This window comes from Fistularia commersonii, chromosome 2 (genome assembly GCF_037954325.1).
Source record: "Fistularia commersonii isolate RoL2024-O1a breed Wild chromosome 2, RoL_Fcom_v1.0, whole genome shotgun sequence".
NCBI classification, from domain to species: Eukaryota; Metazoa; Chordata; class Actinopteri; order Syngnathiformes; family Fistulariidae; genus Fistularia; species Fistularia commersonii.
In genome coordinates this window covers 18,811,711-18,832,590 of record NC_141285.1, presented here as the reverse complement: position 1 = coordinate 18,832,590, position 20,880 = coordinate 18,811,711, and the positions used below count along the sequence as shown (strand labels likewise).

The window sequence follows — 20,880 nt, the reverse complement described above, 5'->3', positions numbered from 1 at the left end:
AGAGGTGCATGATTTTTAACCAAATGTTCCAAGGTTAAGTTCAATGTATGAATGTTCAGTTGTTTATTTATTCATTTGTTTGTTAATAGGTAGAAAATCTGTTTTTACCCTGGAGGACAAATCTGAGCCACAATGCTGGGCTGCCGATGTGCCAATGAGGTCAAAGTGTTTGAGATTTACAATGAATAGAATTATTTACAACAAGGCAAATTAAGCTCAATAGATGACAAAAGTGGCAGATTCAACAAGAAGTACAGCACAAAATGATTAAGGTCATGATACTAGATGTTCATGATTTTATTTTTCACAAAATTTGAGGAAAACATATAAATGAAAAAAACAAAAAAATTACTTATCTTAATGAGGGTACCTTACATTTTATTTTGCCATGTTAATTATTAAAAAATCTATTTAAAAATGTTTTAAAACAGTCAAGAATAAGACATCCATTTTCAGTATCCCTTACAAATGCAAAGGGGGAATTAAACATCCTTGATGTGCATATAGATATAATTTTTTTTTTTCTCCAGTAAAAACAGTGATAACTTCAAAGGTCTATTCTAAACATGGTCAATAAGTCTGGTGTGGCAACACCTGATAAGAACTGTCATGAGGTAAGAGTTTTCAGACAAACAACAACAAAGTTAATGAGGTCAGTGTGACATTTAAAGCAGTCAATGAAAATTGGGAATCTTGTCAAAAGTTGAACAACACTTTAAGAGAATACATTTTAAACTGTATTTTAGTAACCTTATAAAATACATTGCAGTTTGCCCTAACTCACTCCTTAGTCACTCCAAATGGGGGATTCTTTCCATGTATACTGGGGAGTTGAACAATGGTGGTAGTCCTTGTGTTTAGACTTCTCCTCAAGATCCAAAATGGCCTAGACTTTAGACTTTGGCTAAAGTGTAGAAAAATTGGCTCCGATGTTTATTAGTTGTACTAATGCCTTCTGAGGACTGCTGATTGCTGGGGACCACTGAGGACAAGAAAAGCATAGGTAAAAATTTGAATTGAATTTTTGAAAAGGTGTAAGAGATGAGATGAGAACTACTTTATTAATCCCGAAGGAAATTGTTGTGCCAGAGTTTCAAGTAAAAAACATAACAGTAATAGATAATAGTAGAAAGGAGGAAGAATAAGAAATACAATGAAATATGAATTTGAATATGAAGAGTTTCCCCATTGAGACCTATTAACAAAAAAAAACCCAGAACAATGTACCCAATTAGTCAGATTAGAAAGACAGAAAAAATCTCTCTGCTATTGACAGTTTTTGTTCTGCTTCACTACAAATATAGACCTCAGTGTTCAAGTGATCATTCTGGGACTACAGGAGGCCTTTTGTTGCTGTCAAGGTTTTGATTTAATGGATTTGTGCACTCCCACAAGCACACTTTTAAATGTTATCATTATCTGAGGACATGGTGTTACTGATGGTCACTGGCGCGGAGTCAGCCCTTCACCAATGGAGGCTACTCAATCAATGGTACACTTAATGTTTTGTACAATTTAGAATCGCATCAACGACCATTGTGTGAGGAGAGTCATGATGAAAACACCGTCTTGATCTCAATGTGAAGCCAATCTAGATCGGTATGTGTTGAACTCACACTTTTACGTCCTAATAAATTATGTTGTATGTCTGACAAAAGTCTGTAATGAGAACATTGATTCTTACTCTGGTTCTCTGGTGTACTAATCCAAGGTTCAGCAGCAAAGGAATCAGAACATTTCTTGGATTCCCTTTGGAGATGCTTCTTTAGCTGTTTCACCAAATGCTGCCATCTGGACATAAGCAAGAAATACACATAATCACATCAAATCTTACACTTGTTTTTGAGAGTGCATAGGTGTTTTACTCTAATTCATGCAGAATCACACAGCTTTGTCTCACCTTTCCTGTGTATCATTGTACTTATTCAACCTGTCTGCCTCATCTCGCTTCTCCTCCATCCATCTTTGCAAGAGTCCCTCCTGGTCTCTCAAAGCTTGTTGCAGTGAATCATCCAGTCCTTTTTTCTCCATTTGAAGACCTGCCAACTCTTTGGCTTGACATTCAAAGGTGAACTCATATTCTGAAAGTGTCTCCTTCAGGGTCTTACTTCCTTTTGCCGAATTAAGTGCCTCCTGCTGGTGGTGAGAAGCACTGCAAAAGAGACACAGAAGGAGATTATGATTTCTCATATAAAAATCTCATTGAAATTTCTACAAGCCATGAACTCATCTATCACTCAAGAGTAATGTCAGATAAAAAAGGTATTGGGATTAGTTGTTTTTATAGGCCCATGGTGAATGTGACCAATTTGGACAATTATATATAGTCCAGTTTAGGACTTAACTGGTGACCATAAAAGCACCATCAAACTAAATGGTCATTATATGCTCAGAGTAGCAAAATTAACATCCATACAAGAGCTTCAATGATACAGAAGTCATCTTTTTATTTTTTAATTTTTTAATCAGCTGCTATCAACCTTTTATAGATATAGGTGTGTGTATGTTAGCCGTGGTTCAACTAATATTAAGGTAGGTGTTTGTGCTGGCAAGACATCTATTGCCAATAGATAATTTTATTTAACTTATTTAACGAACTAATAGCAGCTGATGTTTATGTGTTGTTAAGTTGAGTCGCCTGGGAGTGAATATCCAACATCTTCCCGATGTCAAAAGTCAATGTGATAATAGTTCTTATGAATTATTACACTTCAGTCCAACATGGAATATTGATAAAAATCTTATTTGGGGTTTTAAATAAATGCAACATCTGTCTATGCCTCAAAGTAAGGGAAATGTTTCATAGGGCGTATCTGCATTTTAATACATTTAAGACATTTTGCTCGCAGCACATATGCATATAACCCTAAACAAAAGTAATTTCTTGTTGAAAAAAAAAGGAAACACTACAACCATATCAGAGTATTTTACCGAGACCGCCAGTACTGTACTTCCGCCTCTTTCAAATGCAGGACAGTGGTCAGATCAGAGACAGTCTGAGACAGCTAAGGTGATGCAAAGAATAGATAAGGGAATATTATACATGGTTAAAGGTCTAAACATGCACCAATATATAAGCAGCAATTAGACAGATCTTTGTTAATTTTCCAAAATGTTACTGTTATTGTTTAAAAATCTACGCCGCAAGCATTGAAATTACTCATCAGAGTCAAAAAAGTATTTTGTTTTGGAGCATTTCCCCTTCAGTTCTCCTTTTGTCCGCTCACCTTGTCAGCCAGATGTTCGGTCTCCCTGAGTTGGAGTCGAAGGTGTCTTTCGTGAGCCCCAGCTGCTTTTTCGCCTCGCTTTAAACTGTAACAATAAGAAATAAATATAACCGTTGTAGAACCGAAGGATCTACAGCTTTGACGCAACAGAGATTGGTTGCATTTCGAACCTCTCCGCATGGACATCCTCCAGGAATCTTTGGCGGATCTCAAACCGTTCTTCCAACAGCGACACTTTAAAAAGAATAAAGAATAAACTTGTCATCAGATCACAATATCGCCGGGGACACAAGTCAGGAGACGCGAGTGTGATGGTTTGATCGATGAAATGAGACGTGAGAAACTTACAGCTCGTAAAGACGCCGGCGTAGGGGACCTTCTCCGCCTGGTCCCTGTGGAGCAGCTGAGCGCGCACATGGTTCTTCCAGCTTCCCATTGAATTTCACACGGTGCTTCCAATTCGATCACTTTCCCCCTCTCGGATCTCCGTTCCTCCCCGCACGTCCCGGCTTACACTTTGCGTGAGAGAAAGAAGCGACGAGTCCTAAAAAATTCACAGCTGAACGTCACAGCTCCTCCCTTCTCAGTCAGCTGCTAGCTGATGGAATTTCCAATTAATATAATATGATATAATATAATACGTTATTGATTTCCAAGGGGAAATTGCCATTTTTACAACAGAAGAAGGCTCCTATTCAAAGTGTACAAGGTTAAAAATTAGACGCATCATTATATAAAAGCATAAAAACCAACCCATAAACAAATGTCTGCATAGTTCTGGAGAATTTATATTTTCGGAGAAATTATATAATATAATATAATATAATATAATATAATATAATATAATATAATATCTAAAAACAGATTAGTTGTACAGCTTTATGTAGAGAAACTACCATTCGGCCCATTAGAAATTTCAAAATAAAAGCCGATAGAATGGGAAAGAACACGCTAAACCTTTCTGGAAACTAACCTGACAGATATGAAAGTACTTCCGGTTTATTTTCGGAACTTTTCTTTTTTTTCTCTCTATCGCTTATCGGTTCTTATTTTTTAAAATCCTTTCCCCCCGAGGAGACTGCAGCTTTAACACTCTTTCCACGGAACACACTTTTGAAGTTAATTCGAACTGATTCGGTTCTGTCGATGCACTTTTAATACTCGCTCGCTCGCTCGAACCGTGCGTTTGCAAAGGACTCTAGGAATGCTTTGACAAGTGACAAGACTGGCTAGTGATGGGGAGAGAAAAAGCTGAAGTTAAATTATATTTAACAAATGTAAAGGGTATTCGTTTTTCGAGCAACTAAACCATGTAAGTGTTGTTTCGCTGGAATAGTAAATTGCGTGACAACAACTTCACTTGTGCGTATGTTCGCGTTGCTAAAGAGCTAGCTTGCCAAGCTAGCACTTGAAGTAATAATACTAATTCTGTCGACATGAAGGATTTGCGAACAGCACGTACCGTTAGATTGTCCGTGCTTTCCTGACGTCGCGGAAAACTGCTTGCTTATCAAGAGACCACCAATGTGTCCATGACTTAAGAAGTGTGAGTCCAGGATGAGTGATTCTGCTGGGGACAGGGAACCTGGGGTACCCTGGGATAACGCCAATGAAGAAACAAGTGGTCCTGTGTGTGCCGGAGACTACAGCAAACATGTGAGTGTTCTCATGTTATTTGCTTTCCATCTTTCTTGGGGTCACTTCAAGCCCAATACAAAACATTGTTGGAAATATTAATAGGTTGTCTTTTTCATAAGAGAAATTGTAAATATCCCTTAGTAGGACAATTACTTGCACTAAATTATATCCAGTTGATTTAGTTTTGTAGCATATGTGGGCTTCCCTCTGCTAATCTATGATTTCCCCATGATATAGTGTATCATATACTTTCTCCTGTGTCACATAGAACAAAAAACTCTTAAGATAATACTCAATTATATTACAACCTTTAATCCAGTCTCCTACCTCCTCCCTTTTTTGTAGGACTCAACCATAGTTCCTGGAAACAGCGAAATAAAGAGCTGTGCTGTTGTCAAATACTCTGCTGCCCCACCACCCACTAGCTATGCTTTGCTGCAGGAGAAAACAGACCTCAAGCTGCCTCCTGCCAACTGGCTGAGAGAAAACACTCAGCTGGGCAGTGCTGGCACCACAGTGTTAGGCTCTAGTAGTAAAAGCAAGCCCTTTTCAAGGTATGTATATATATGTAGGTATATATATTCTGTTCTTTACAGTTCTTTATATGAAATAGAAGGTATATAGCCAGTCTGTAGGTTCTTTCAGTAGGGTTGTAGTTTAATAAGGCTCTGTGCCTATTTTTTAAAATTAATTTGATGACATTGAGAGAATCTGTGTCCCAAAATGAGCAGCAAAATTGTAATACTTTGTAAAGGCTAAGATCATTCTTTGCCTATCGACTGATTATACTTTGTTTTCTGCTTAATTTGCCTTTTTATTTTTTAATATATATGCATCATCTGTCTCGAAAATGCTGTGCAAATATTTGCCTGAACGCACTCACAACTTCTGCAGAGACAGTTTGTAATGTCAGACAACAGAGGGCACTCCAACACTAATATTACAGAACTGAAGACTTGTTTAAAAAATGCAACACAGGTAATTCCCATGTCATGTCCTCAACCATATTGATACCGGAAGTATCATCCGGTATATATAAAATAGAACAGAACGGATAGTGATAATCTCTAAATATTCTTTTGTAGCTTTGGGATGGCCTATGATTTCATTGATTGCATTGGGGATGATGTCGATGTGGTTTCAGACTCGGAGGTGGGTGAAACTCTCCAAAAATAAAGAACTTCTGGTCTTTCTTTGTTTCTAATGCATTTAAAACTTAACAAAGGGTATTGTCTCACACATTCAGAACATCAAGAAGCTTCTGAAAATTCCCTACAGCAAGTCCCATGTTAGTATGGCTGTGCACCGCGTTGGTCGGACCCTGCTTTTAGACGAGTTGGACATTCAAGAGCTATTTATGAGATCCTCTCAGGTAAAGCAGGAGTCCTTTTTTTCCCTTTTTTTAAGTTTGGTCCCAGATTTCATGATGGAACCAATATGTATTTGTGTACATGTCTTTGTGTTACATAGACAGGAGATTGGACCTGGCTGAAGGAGTTCTATCAGCGGCTGATGGATCAGAAATGGCAGAGGAAAAAGAAGAGTAAAGAACACTGGTATCAGAAAGCCATCCTATCAAAGTTCCTTTACTATAGGTGAATTTTTGACCTAAGTTAAACAATGAAAAACTTTTTCATTAGATTTCAATTATGCTTAATTTAAAGGTGGATTTTATTTGACAATTTATGTGTATTCTGTAGTATAAACGGTGATGGGTCTGCTGAGCCTGTTCCCAACAACCTGAATGAAGGAGATGACGAGGGAGGGTCGGAGGAATTTTGCTCCACATGGCCCACTGCCTTTACCAGTGCACCTTCTGACACAGAAGCATCCACTAGTAAACAGGTATCTGCTATTTGCTCAACATACCAGCCAACTGCAATAATCTGAAAGAAGCTACTGGAAAAACAAAATTGATTTGGAATTTCCAGGAAAGTGTTTCTGTGGATAGCCAGTTTGCTTTGGGCCAAGTGGCATCCCTGCCGAAGGAGCAAAACCTTCCAACACTCTTCAATGAAGGAGAGAATAGTCAGGTACCACAAACCTTTCATTTTAAGAGGAGATATTTGATCTCCCTCTGATTTTGCAAGTTCTCAATCTTAGAGGTCATGGAGGGGTCTAAAATTTTCATTGTTGGTGCATTTCCTCTGTGAGAGACAGAAACAAAATCAAATTGTATGATTTTTTGTTATTTTTTAACAATTAATGTGTAAATTGCAGGGCCAAATAAGTGTTTGATTTTTTTTCAGACAGATTTCTGACCCTCAAAGACATGTTCCTCTGCTTATAAGTATCCAACTAACTCTGCTCATCATTCTAATTAAGAAGCCCCTATTTTAGGTTGTTAGCTTTCTTTAAAGACACCGGTGCACCTCACAATCTGTCAAAAGTGTAGCAGCCAACATGAGTATAACCAAAGAGCTGTCAAAAGACAAAATTGTTGACCTTCACATAGCTCGAAAGGGGTACAGAGCAATTGCCAAGCTGCTTGGTGAAAAAAGAACTGTTGGAGCTACTGTCAGAAAATGGAAGAGGCTAATGATGATTGTCATTGTCCCTTGGACCGGGGCCCCACGGAAGATCTCTCCTCGTGGGGTATCAACGATGCTAAGAAAGGTGAAAACTCAGGCCAGAACTTCATGGGAGGATCTGGTCAATGACCTGAAGACAGCTGGGACTACTGTCATTGGCTGCTATCAGTAAAACACTGAGACGTAATGGTTTATAACCATACATCACACAGAAGGTTCCCCATGTCAAGGCCCGTCTGAAGTTTGCCATGGACCATCTGGATGATCCAGAGGACACATGGGAGAAAGTTTTGTGGTCAGATGAGACCAAAATAGAACTTTTTGGTCTTAACTCCATTCGCCATGTTCGGAGGAAAAAGAAGAAGAATGTCATCCCAATAATACTATACATACAGTGAATCATGGGGGTGTAAGCATCATTATCTGAGATGTTTTTCAGCACAGGGGCCAGGACAACTCTCTATTAAGGAGAGGATGAACGGGGCCATGTATTGTCAGATATAGGGCAAAAACCTTCTTCCTCCCACTCAGAGCATTACAGCTGGGTCGTGGCTGGGTCTTCCAACATGACCCGACGCACATGGCTAGGAAAACTGAGGAGTGGTTCTGTTAGAAGCATATCAAGGTTCTGGAGTGGTCCGGCCAGTCTCCAGACCTAAATCCAATAGAAAATATTTGCAAGGAGCTGAAACTCCGTATTGCTCAGCAATAGCCCCAAAACCTGTGAGATCTAGAGAAGATCTGTATGGAGGAGTGGGCCAAAATCCCTGCTGCAGTGTGTTCAAACCTGGTGAAGACCTACAAGAACCGTTTGACCTCTGTAGTTGTTTACAAAGGCTTCTATACATAATAATCAAGTTGTTTGACTCAAGGAATCAAATCCTTATTTGACCCTGTAATTTACAAATTAATTAACAAATTATACAATATGATTCCCAATTTTTTTTTTTTTCTTTTTAGATTCTCTGTCACAGTGGAAATGCACCAATTATGAAAATTTTAGACACCTCCATGATTTCTAAGTGGGAGAACCTGCAAAATCAGGGTGATCCAATACTCATTGACCTGACAGTGCTTCGAAAATTACCCTTATAAATGTGTAATGTAAATTTAATGGGAATTGTGTTTGTCATTACTGCAAACAATTTTGTTCTGAATAGTAGGTGAATTTTGAACTACATTTTATTGTTATTTCTTGCAAATATGGCTTTTTGTAATAAATTGATTTTCCTTATAGGGCTTAAGAAACGACTTTGTGCGAAACATTATGTGGACATTTGAAGACATCCACATGTTAGTTGGGTCTAACATGCCTATTTTTGGAGGTGGTCGCTATCCAGCCGTCAGTTTAAAACTCAGGTTGAAACCTTTATATTTTTACCACTTCAAATCCTCTTGAAACTAGAAATTGACATTGTCATACATATTGTGCCCAGTATTCTTTTGTTGCAACAAGGAATATACAGACATAATGACATTGATTTAATTTATGTGAGGAGGAGAGAGGGAAATGTATTATTAAATTCTTTGAATTCTAAATTGATTGTTAACCCTGCTTGACTGCAAAGTAGTCGTAGGTGAGAGTGTAGCAAGACAACATAGGGTGGTGGTTTGTAGGATGACTCTGGTGACAATGAACATCAAGAGGACAAAGTGGCTGAAGCTGAAAGAGGTGGAGTGTTATATGGTGTTGAGGGAGGAGTTGAGAAAGGCTCTGGGTGGTCAGGTAAAGCTTTCAAATGACTAGACAACCACAGCAAATGTTATCAGGGAGTCAGGTAGGTGAGCACTTGGTGTATCATGTGGAAGGAAAGTAGATAAAGAGACTTGGTGGTGGAAGGAGGAAGTGCAGGAGTATATACAGAGAAAGCAGTCAGTCTAGAAGAAGTGGGACTCTGAGGGGACTGAAGAGAACAGACAGGAGTACAGGGAGATACAGCGCAAAGTAAAGATAGAGGTAGAAAAGGCAAAACAAAGGGCGAATGCTCAATTGGACAGTAAGGAGGGAGAGAATGATCTATACAGGTTGGCAAAACAGAGATAAAGATTGGAAGGATGTACAAAAGGTCCTGGTGATTAAGGATAGAGAGGGAAATGTATTTACAGATGCTAGAAGAGTGATGGGAAGATGGAAAAAGTACGTTGAAGCGCTGATGAATGTGAAAAATTAAAGAGGCAAGGGTTGAAGAGGTGACTATTGTAGACCACAAAGTAGCACAGATTAGCAAAAGTGAAGTGAGGAAGGCATTGAAGAGGATGACGTGGGGAAAGGCAGTTGGTCCTGATGATGTACCTGTGGAGGTGTGGAAGTGTTTTGGAGAGGCAGCGGTAGAGCTTCTGACTAGTTATTCAATAGGATCTTCGAGAGTGAGAAGATGCCTGAAGAATGGAGGCAAAGTGTGATGGTTCCCATTTTAAAGAATAAGGGGGATGTGTAGAATTGCAGCAACTATAGAGATAAAATTGATAAGCCATACAATGATGTTATGGGAAAGAGTAGTGGAAACTAGACAGAGAGCAGAAGTGAGCATTTGTGAACAGCAGTATGGCCTTATGCCTAGAAAGAGAACTACGGATGCAGTATTTGCTTTGAGAATCCTAATAGAGAACTACAGGGATGGCCAGAGGGAGCTGCAGTGTGTTTTTGTAGACCTAGAAAAATCATATGACAGGGTGCCAAGAGAGGAGCTCTGGTATTGTATAAGGAAATGTGGAGACAGTGAGACAGTGGTGTGGTGTGCTGTAGGGGTAATGGAGAAGTTCAGGGTGGAGGTGGGACTCCATCAGGGATCAGCTCTGAGTCCCTTCTTGTTTGCAGTGGTGATGGACAGGCTGACAGATGAGGTTAGACAGGAATCTCCATGGACCATGATGTTCGCAGATGACATTGTGATCTGTAGTGAGAGCAGAGAACAGGTTGAGGAAAATCTGGAGAGGTGGAGGTATGCGCTTGAAAGGAGAGGAATGAAAGTTACAGAGTAGGATTTCAGGTACTTGGGGTCAACAGTTCAGAGCAACGGAGAGTGTGGAAAAGAGGTGAAGAGACGGGTTCAAGCAGGTTGGAATGGGTGGAGAAAAGTGTCAGGAGTACTATGGGATAGAAAACTATCAGCCAGAATGAAAAGAAAGGTGTACAAGACAGTGGTTAGACCAGTGATGCTATATAGAAACCGTAACAATGATGAAAAGACAGGAAGCAGAGCTAGAAGTTGCGGGGATGAAGATGCTGAGGTTATCTTTAAAAGTGACCAGGATGGATAGGATCAGGAATGATTCTATCAGAGGAACAGCACATTTTTTGGAGAGAAGGTCAGAGAATCCAGACTAAGAAGTTTCACTTTAACGTCTCCTGAAGGGAAAAGCCGAAAGAAGAAGAAGAAGAAGATGTTAACCCCAGTTAATCTAATGTAGAATATCCTTTGACCATCTGTCTGTTTTTTTTTTTTCCCCAGAGACAACAATAAACCAATCAATATTCTGACAGGAATTGATTACTGGCTTGACAATCTGATGTGCAATGTTCCAGAGCTTGTCATGTGTTTTCATGTCAATGGTATAGTTCAGGTAAGCTGCTTTTCCCCTTTATTTTATAACCACTTGAGTGATTTTTGATTTTGTAAAAAAAATCACTGTATTGAGCATATAACTATTTTACTCCATGCAGAAATATGAAATGATAAAAACAGAAGACATCCCCCACCTTGAAAATTCAACATTTTCCACGAGAGTAGTAAAAGACATTGCTCAGAATATCCTCTCCTTCCTTAAGTCCAACTGCACTAAAGAGGGTCACACCTACTGGCTTTTTAAAGGTAGGTTGGTTTTTTTTTTGCTTCACTTATATAAAAACCTTGGTTGCACTTATTATCTAGACATCTATTTTTTTCCTTTTTTTTTCAATAACTGTCAGCTAGTGGGAGTGACATTGTGAAGCTCTATGATCTTACTACTCTGTGCGAGGAGGCTGAAGAGGAAAAATGTCAGAATCCTTTCACTCTTCCTGTTGCTGTGTTACTTTACAAGTAAGTAATTGGGAGACATTTGGACAGTAGTTCTTTTCAGGTCCACATTATTTTTACATGTTTGAAATGTCTTCATATTACACCACATCCAACTTGGTTTGTCACCTGTTTTTGGAGTTAGATCAGTGAGGTTGAGGTGTTTTTTATTTTCTGCTACTTAACTTGAAAACATTGCCATAGCAAGTCAATACTGAACCAGGAACAACAAAAATTGTTGACTTTGTATAATTTAATATTAGGCTTAGAGCAGTAAGAAAATGGTAGCTTTCCTCACATTATGACAACCAAGTCATACCAAGTACCTTCATTAGATAGCTTCATACCTCATCTATCCAGGAAATGTGACTTAATTAATGGGACTTGAATTGTAGTTGCCTGTCTAGAAAGTGCAGTTATATTTTCAGATAGCCATTGTGTTTGCTTCATCAAAAAAAAAAAAATCATTACATTCCAGTTCCTGTATAATTACTGTTCAGAGTGGCGAGCAACCTTATGCTGAAGGCCCGGCAGAACAGGAAACACTATGGCACAATCAGAACTCTGCTCCTAAACTGTGTCAAACTTCTTGATCAGGACAGGCATGCCCAGGTAAGTAGATTTAAAAATACAATGCACATTTCAGATAAGCTAAGAAGAGGTTGAAAAGAAGATTAAATCAATAGTGACTTTCAAGTATGACTTGCCAGTTAAAATGCTGTGTGACAAGAGTCTTAACCTCAATCAGTGAACATTGTTTTTGGTATGAAAACAAACTGTCAAGTTTTCCATAAAGTTACACATCCGAAATATTTTCATACTTTTCTTAAAACATATGTTTAACATACTTTTTTTAATTGTTTGATTTGTGACTGCCGGGTATCTGGCTGAGGATATTTAATTCCTTCATTGAGGGCTCACAGGATGTACGGTAGTCTTTTCTATGTGTTTATTGTTCTTGGTGCCAAAAAGAGTCCCTTTTATTTCTGCTATGCTTCACTATAAAGACGACAATTAATGTAATCCATTGGAGGCTTTCCTCATTATACTGCCAAATATGTAAAACACTATTTGCTTCCAAATCTAAAAATGGCCAAGCCCTTAAAAATTGTCATTGTAATGAGATGTACTTAAATGATCTCATGCTTTGGAAATTGTTTGGGTAATAAATAAGATGTGAAAACTGACTTCTACTGACAAACCCAACAACTGCATTGTCGTGGACTATGAATTGTCTGAAGTGAAGACCTTATTCAATAAGCATAGGAAATAAATCATGACATGACAAATTAGTCTGTGAATGCCAAGATACAATGCTGATTGTACCTGAGTCTAGACATGATCTCTTTGTCCTGTCTATTCAGATCATAGCTTCAGCCCACTACATGCTGTCAGAGCTCTTCCAGCTTGATGAGCCTCCTGAAGAGGATGAAGAGGAGTCTCTGCGGGCTGCAGGTGGCTCAGAGGACAGCTACAGTGATGAAGATAGGGAAGAGGAGGAAGATGAGTTGGGAGAGGAGAGTGATGAGAGTAGCTCCTACAGTAACTGCTCCAGCCCACAGGTTGATAGTAAAGCTGTGGCTGTCATTCGCTCAGTTGGTGAGCTGTCTGTTCCGGAGAAATACAAATCCACTCACTTGATCAGGGTGAGTGACATTTTTTTTTCTACATTATCCTTTGAACAGACAGTTGTCCTATGTGTCCTGAAAACAATGAAACATTACTTTTTTTTTCCAGTAGCAGGAAAAATGCAAAATGTGTGCAGTTGTCTTTTATTTTGAATGAAATAGAGACTGATTGCTTTCAAAACCAATTACAACAAAATTACCAGTAAATAAACAATAAACTGAATTTTGAATAAGATAAAATTGTGTTAGAACTACAAAAAAATGACTTCTTAATAGTTAACATGGTTAACTGTTGGTGGAGAGCAATAAACCAGCAGTTGTGAGAAAATGATATCTAGAAAACAATGGGGAATGTTGACACCCGTTAAAATTTATTACCCAACAAACAGATTGACAAGTGTTTTAAATTTTAAAAAAAAAAATGGATTTCAATTAGTAACTTTTCATTCTCTCTAATTCCTGCAGCCAAATTGTGCTTTCCCTGTTTCACAAGACAGAGAGGAGAGATGCAGACTCATCCTGAGCTATGTACTGAAGGAAAGTCTCTGCAAGATTTTAGTTTCTGCATGAAATATACAGAATTCGCTGTAACAAATTGTTTTAATACATTGTTTAGGGGCTGAAGGCAGTGGATAGCAGTGTCAAGAAGGAGAGTGATCTCCCAGCTGCAGACCCTAACACACCAATTCCCCTTAAATATGAGGACAGAAATGCAATTGGAAGCTGCACATCAGAAAAAGGCATCTCTCTTCTCATTGAAAGAGGTCAGTTCAATGTCATTCCTCACCAGCGTCATGCTGTCAAAGGACAAAAGTGAACAGAATTGAAAATGCATCTGTGTTTTTACAGTGGGATCCTTGAAGATGGACCAGAAACACCCAACACGCTCAGGAATGATCCCTGGCTCATGGCAGCACCATATAAAGCTGCAGCTCTTCCTCAAAGCCTCCAAAGCCTACTATGTTTTGTCTGATGCAGCTACTAACCTGCTGAAGTATGGCAGAGCCTTACGTTACATCAAGCTAGCTCTGCAGTGCTATGGTAAGGTGGTTTTTGCTGCCCAGGACACTGTTTGTTTGTGAACAGTTGGAAAAAGCTGATATCCATGTTACTTGTTGGAGCATATACTAGTGAAGAAGCATTACATTTTGGGGAAGATGTGGATCACACTCAACTTAAGAACGAATTTTAGGACAACTGCAAATCAATTTCCTCCATCCATCCCCATTCTCTGTATCCTCTTCTCTCAGACCAACTAACTTCATGTCCTCTTTCACTCCATCCATTTGCAGTGGGAATATCAGTTATTGTGTAGGGCGAGGGCATCAATCATTCCTGGTCAACTTTTAAATAAGGTTGCCAACCATTTTTATTATTGTTTAATTAATTGGAGTCATATTTATGAAACAATTATTAATTCTCTATTATATCTCATTACATTTGAATATTTTCTGCTTTTACCACTTCTCTTAGGAGACATTAGATACATTTTTCAACATTTTCTGATATTTCACAGACCAATCAAGCAATCATGAAAAAATCAGTTTGTGCACAGTTATATGCTTATTTTGTGAAAAGGTGTAACTAAACGGCATATTGGTTGGGAGAAAAATTGCATATTCTTTGTCCTTTTTTGACAATTAAACAAATCTTTATAGCATTAACATTTTGGTTTTCCCACTCCCATCGTTTTACTTGTTCTGTCCAGATGCCTATTGTTCTGTGAGTGGCACACTGCACCCGCAGGTGCTGCACTTCAACAGCCAGTGCCTTTCCCTGTGTGGGGACATCCAGCTCATGTTGGCCCAGAATGCCAACAATAGAGCTGCCTACCTGGAAGAATACAGTTACCAGACCAAAGAGGACCAGGAGATCCTCCACAGTCTACATAGGGAGTGTAGCTGTCAAGGTCAGCCACAAATGATACAATGCAGTCACACAAATCTTTAAATAGTACACTTCCTGAGCCAAGGGTCATGTTTGCAGATTGTTTTTTTTTTTTTTTTTTTTATCTAAGACATTTCACAAATCAAAAAATATTTGAAGCACTTGGTTCATGTTGGGATCTCTTGCAACAGCAGTGTTCTTCAAATGATTCTGTTCATTTGTCTACCACTTTATCTGAACTATTTTCTTTTTTGTTTTTTCCCTCCTAGCCTTTAACATGGCAACTGACCTGGGCATGGATGTAGAGTACCAGCTCTTTGTTAGCAATAAGTGCTACGAGGCAGCATATGAGCTGCTTATCTCAGAAGCTCTGAAAGATGACTCCTCGGAGCAGTTGGCTCAAGTGCTCAAAAGACTTGGAAATATTCGCAATGAGATGGGAGTCTACTATATGAATCAAGCAGCAGCAGTGCAGACTGAAAAAGAAGGTGACTTAGTATTTAGGAAAGATTTCACTCACAGAATACTTTCAAAAATAGTCAATTCCTTTAACGTAAAACATTTAAACAAATTTAACATTAAGTACTGCTGTGCAATCTGATATCTTTTCTTAAATGTTCAAAGATTGTATTGTATATTTCTAATTCATGAACAGCATGGCCCACATTGCCAATAAGATTGTCACTTTAAGTTGTGAAATCCATGAATACCCTGTTACAACCAAAAATGATTTTGATCTCACATGGTTAATACCAGATTTTTGTTAAAACACCTTTAGTCAAATGTGGAAGTATTCAGTTACATCACATCTTGATTGCTTAATTTCAAATTCAGTGTGGTGGCTTATCGATCTAACTAGTTGTCACTATGAATGCCAATCCATTATAAGTTAGCAAAATCAGCTGACGGCTGTAGTGGTCTCTTAAATAGATGCATTATTATTAAGATGTACTACATCCTTCATAAGACAAATGAAAAACTGACACGAGATCATAGGATATGAATATAATTCTTGTATTACAACCTGCTCTATCTGTCTACCTCATTCCCAGCAAAGGTGTCAGTGTCTGTAGCAGAACAGGAAATGTGGAAAAAGAGTTTTGCCTTCTTCGAGAAGGGCATGAAGGACTTTGAGGCCATCGGGGACAGTACAAACACAGCATTGCTATTATGCAATACTGGTAGGCTGATGAGAGTCTGTGCTCAGGCCCACAGTGCCATCTCTGCAGACCAGAACAGAGGGGAGTTCTCACCCGAGGAGGCTCTCTATTACAATAAGGTGCCATTCTTTAGAATCTAGGCCTATTCGTAATTTTTCTGATCCATTTACTTTTAAACTCTATTTTTCAGTCCTCTCTAAAACCAGTTTTGTACTTTTCTCATCCCAGGCAATAGACTACTATCTGCAGGCTATGAGGTCTCTGGCAAGCAGAGAGAAGCACCCATCCGTGTGGGACAGCGTGAACTGGGAGCTTTGCACTACTTACTTCACCCTGGCCACGCTCATGCAGGACTATGCTCCTCTTTCCCGGAAAGCCCAGGTCCAGGTGGGTTCACAGGTCTACCCTGCTCACGTTTGATCCTGTTATACTTGTTTTCCACCCACATGTATCCTGCAAATCAAAGGCGGACCGCAGCAGGCCTTTGCTGACTACCATTAAGCAAATCTGCAGGAACTTTGAGCCTTGACACGCATCATTTAAAATTCATGGCTTATTCAATGCAAGTAACAGAAAAGGCAACAACCCAAATCTGCAATTCAAAGAGGAGTCAGCCAGAAAAACTGTGTTCTTCCTCCCACACATCTCACCGGAGATTCGGCTGCCTTGATTTCTAACTGTACAGATCTTACACTGCAATGCTCAGGGAACAGACTCAACAACCACCTCTGGCATTGCTCGTACCTCACTCATCTATATGCAAATCTGCTACTGAAACCATCATCTGGAGATATCTCTGAATATATTCGAAATATGCCTCAATTTTCTCAAACAACCCTTGTTTCTCCCTTAAGGCGTTAATAAAATTGTGCGAAAAATGTCCATCAAGCAGCATTAAATAAAGGTGGAAGAAATTCTTATATAGATCCTAAAATATTAATGTTCTCATGCTTCATCTTTGCATCAAGTGTCATTTAAATCTGCTTGACATATTTTAGGTAACTCACTAAGAGACAGTTTTAATGTAATGAAAACACAACACAAAACAACATTCAAACATTTTGTAACCTCCAATTAATAACCTCCAAACAATTGTTTGATTATCCCTAATGAGTCTCCCAGAAACTTCTCTGCATTTTATATTTATACAGATTTTATTTTTTTAGTGGCTCTGTGTGAGCGTGCTTGACAACTCTCACTGGAGACCCCAGGTCTAAATTAACTCAACCATAAAACTGACAACAGGTCATATCAATGTATGTAAAAGTGACCTACAGGATTAGAAATGTAAAATTATTTCCTATTTCTATGCATTTACAGATGGAGCGAGAGGTGAGCGAGGCAATGATGAAGTCCTTAAAGTACTGTGACCTGCAGACAGATTCTGCTCGCCAGCCTCTATACCAGTACAGGGCTGCCACCATCCACCACCGTTTGGCATCCATGTACCACAGCTGCTTCCGCAACCAGGTAGGAAACCCTCACGAGTGTATTAAGGGATGGTGCATCTTCACTCTGGATACTGTGGCTCATTTCTAATACTGAAGAAAACAAGCAACACAAACAATAACAAGGTTGAAGAATCATAGCTTTGTACTCAGAGAATTTAAGGATTTTTGTGTTCTTGGTTGCAATTGTGTATCAGGTGGGCGATGGACTCATGCGGAAGCAGCATCGTGGCCTGGCTGAGCTTCATTACAGCAAAGCCATTGGTTTGTTCCTTAGCCTCAAAGATGCACCATGCGAGTTGCTCCGCACACTGCTTGAGAAGGTGTCCTTCGCTGAATTTACCATGGCAGGTAAAGGGTTTTCATCATGGGGCCTGTGGCTCAGAATTTAGATGGAGTCATCTATTTAGGTTTAGGGATCGATGCTGGGATCCTCTGTCTATGTCTTGAATGAAGCTGTATGTCACATTCACTCTTCACTCTAGTGAAGCTCAATTTAGCAACAGATTTTATGTTTTTTCAAAAATATCAAAATAGCTATGTTCCAAGTAATGTCGAATCTGGTCTTTCCATAGGTAAGAGCAGTACTGCTGCTAAGTTGAAGAGCCTGACTGGAGCCCTAGAAATCATGGCAGAGACAAGACATGCTTTCCAGCTGATTCAGAAAGACCTACTGGAGGTGCAGAGTGAGGTAGATTTCCTTGCAAAGCTTCTTGGAGTTGCCTTTTTTGTCACATTTTAACCTTTATCTTCTCCTTTTACTTTTGGATCTGAAGCTGACACAATCGCACCTCGCTGAATCTGCAGGGTCCCTAGATGTGGCCTCCGATTCAACCTCAGGACTGGACCTCCCTGAAGTGTTGACATTAACTGGCTTATTTGAGTCACGATTCTCCTCCCTGCTACTACAGGTCATCAAATTGATGACTTCAATGAAACGGAAACCAAGGTGTGAGAGTTTCTAATAAACAGAACCTAATAGAATTAATATAACAGTTACTGTAAGCATTACTTCATTATCTGTCAGGAGAATATCCCCCATTTACTATGATCTTTAACATTTGATGCACCCCTTTCTTTTAGCTTAACATTTCAGTTGGATTGATGATTTCTATACTTAGTTTTACAATGGCGTGTGTATAACAGATACAGATTTTTTTTTTTTTCTCCAGATAATGCGACACTCACCAGAAAGGCTTACTTGACAGCTTTATCCTAAATTTTACAGTGCTGACACCATTCATCAGATTTACATGGGTGATCTCCATTATTGGGAAACACTTAATAATTTCGGATTTTTATATATCTAAGGCCTCAACAGTCTGTGGTGTGGCGTCTTCTCTTTGGATTTGGATTTCATTTTTAAATTTGGAAACATTTCAGTAGTTCTTCCATATTGAGATCCTAAAACAAATGCTATGAAAGTGCACTTAAGTTATTAAGATGTTCTCACATAATGAAAGATGGAACAAATGCTATTGCAGAGATCTGAAAATTGCAGTGTCATTTAAATACTCACAGTGCTCACCTCTCTTCTTCATTACAGCAGTAAGGATGAAGAGCTGTTGAAAACCTTCAAGGCTGTGTATGCAAAGCTTTTGCGTGCAGAGAGAAACACCACCCTCCTTCTGCGTGTCTCACTCTATACAGAGCTCCTACAGCAGCTGAGCCTACCAGCAGAAGATGATAACCAAGGAGCTCATTCTGGACATGATGTAAACCTCAAGATGTAAACTACTGGACATTTAGTCAATATCTTGGGAAGACTGAACAGCTGTCCTCACTGTTAAGACACAGGGTTGTAAACGGCATAATTAACAGACACATGCTTTGGGCAACACTGTCCAGCTTAACAGCAGATTTCACCTCCTGCACCTTTTCAAATCAGGTTATTATTATTTTATTTTATTTTTTTTCAATTTGCATGATCAGTAAATTTCTGTGAAATTGTAAATTCAGTGGCTGCTTAATTTTTATCTCCGTTCAGAGTAGAATTTACCAAAAAATTAAACATATGGTCAAGATTCACCTCTTTACCAAAAGAAATTCAGTTCAGTTTGGCATAGCAATCATCTTTGGAACCAAAGATTCCTGGTTTGATTCCCGGCTCCTCCTAGTGTGTCAAAGCAGGACACCGAAGCTAGACAGCGCTTATAATTATTATAGGTCACATTAACTTGTAGAATTATACGGGAAAACATCATTGCACTTTCCTCCCAAAAGTCAAGGTCATTGGTAGAAAAAAATCGAATGTAATGAAAATATAAACTGCTCATCAGCTATAATCCAGGTCTTAAAATGTCTCAAAATGGAACTGAACATTAACAGAAATTTCCAATGTTGCTCTTTACTTCAACAACTGTAAGTTTGAGTCAGCTGATCAGAGAACATGCTCACGTTTACACTGACAGCAGTATCTTATGTCTTAAAGAATACATGTGACTTGAAGTTATAGCGGAAATTTCTGCTGAAAACCTTTTTTTTTCCCTTTTTTGCCTCAAGGTTAAATTCTCACAAACCTGGATCTCTCAGCTATTAATTCAGATATATTTTCTTTGTTAAGGTTGAAAATTTCTCACAGTTCCCTTCACTTGTTTTGGAAGGTGACAACATGTTTTAGCATGAGAATCTGTGAATGTTTAGTGGACTTAGAAAGTTCGGTGATGTTTCTATAAGCATGGAGATGAGCAGATGCTGAATAAGTATACCTTTGTAGGTGTACTATTCCTCAAAGCGGTGATATGGTATTTTTTGAGTTCCCATACATAGAATTTGTTGATGACTACCAAAGATTACTTGATTTGTCCAATAATACTGCATCAAAAACATTTTGGCTGTGCTATTCTCTATCTCTTTGTAAGAAAAAAGGATAGGACATACATACAAGTTTTGATTTGAGTATAATTGGAATTTGGGGGTTTTAGTAAGTCTGCTGCTGCTGTGAGTAAACTTGGTTTAAGCCTAACAACTGAATTAGTAAAATAAGCTCAAACATGTCCATTCTTTCAAAAGCAGTGTGCAATATTCAAAGCTTGTGACGCTTTAGCGTGTGTGTGTGTGTGTGTGTGTGTGTGTGTGTGTGTGTGTGTGTGTGTGTGTGTGTGTGTGTGTGTGTGTGTGTGTGTGTGTGTGTGTGTGTGTGTGTGTGTGTGTGTGTGTGTGTGTGTGTGTGTGTGTGTGTGTGTGTGTGTGTGTGTGTGTGCCCACACACTATGTTTATATCAGTGTTTTGCTGTTCAATAAAGAAATATTTTTAAAATTTTTTCTCTCAATTTTCTTTTCTCAAATCAGATACTGAAAATTTCACAAAAGTTTTTTTTTTTGTGTGTGTGAGTAACTAAAGGAACGATCTCTTTAGATTTA

The 20,880-nt window shown here is 38.8% G+C and overlaps 2 protein-coding genes across 6 annotated transcripts; one reads left to right on the top strand and one right to left on the bottom strand.

Moving 5' to 3' along the window:
- Positions 1 to 282: 282 nt before the first annotated feature.
- On the bottom strand, positions 283 to 4,825 carry LOC147236629 (uncharacterized). Of its 2 annotated transcripts, none has more exons than XM_086171754.1 (8): positions 4,690 to 4,825; positions 3,576 to 3,742; positions 3,398 to 3,461; positions 3,228 to 3,312; positions 2,932 to 3,005; positions 1,901 to 2,152; positions 1,685 to 1,791; positions 283 to 982 (listed from the first exon to the last, which is right to left on the bottom strand). In XM_086171754.1, the coding sequence occupies exons 2-8, from the start codon at positions 3,661 to 3,663 to the stop codon at positions 894 to 896; spliced, it is 759 nt and encodes a 252-aa protein (XP_086027880.1). In that variant the 5' UTR covers positions 3,664 to 3,742; positions 4,690 to 4,825; the 3' UTR covers positions 283 to 893. The 2 variants fall into 2 exon arrangements, with proteins under 2 accessions (XP_086027880.1, XP_086027889.1); XM_086171763.1 differs by having other exon boundaries at positions 3,576 to 3,771; positions 4,690 to 4,812.
- Positions 4,238 to 20,746, top strand: edrf1 (erythroid differentiation regulatory factor 1). 4 transcript variants are annotated; one of them, XM_086171733.1, is made up of 25 exons: positions 4,238 to 4,883; positions 5,211 to 5,419; positions 5,951 to 6,017; positions 6,112 to 6,237; positions 6,336 to 6,421; positions 6,566 to 6,710; positions 6,797 to 6,898; positions 8,634 to 8,755; positions 10,849 to 10,960; positions 11,061 to 11,208; positions 11,307 to 11,418; positions 11,895 to 12,006; positions 12,759 to 13,040; positions 13,488 to 13,560; positions 13,640 to 13,786; positions 13,872 to 14,063; positions 14,731 to 14,931; positions 15,179 to 15,397; positions 15,962 to 16,188; positions 16,298 to 16,456; positions 17,390 to 17,539; positions 17,715 to 17,868; positions 18,093 to 18,208; positions 18,294 to 18,466; positions 19,064 to 20,746. In XM_086171733.1, exons 1-25 carry the CDS (start codon positions 4,785 to 4,787, stop codon positions 19,248 to 19,250), a joined length of 3,720 nt encoding a protein of 1,239 aa, XP_086027859.1. In that variant the 5' UTR covers positions 4,238 to 4,784; the 3' UTR covers positions 19,251 to 20,746. The 4 variants fall into 4 exon arrangements, with proteins under 4 accessions (XP_086027859.1, XP_086027850.1, XP_086027843.1 ...); XM_086171724.1 differs by having other exon boundaries at positions 6,336 to 6,460; positions 18,093 to 18,196; XM_086171717.1 differs by having other exon boundaries at positions 6,336 to 6,460.
- Positions 20,747 to 20,880: the final 134 nt, after the last annotated feature.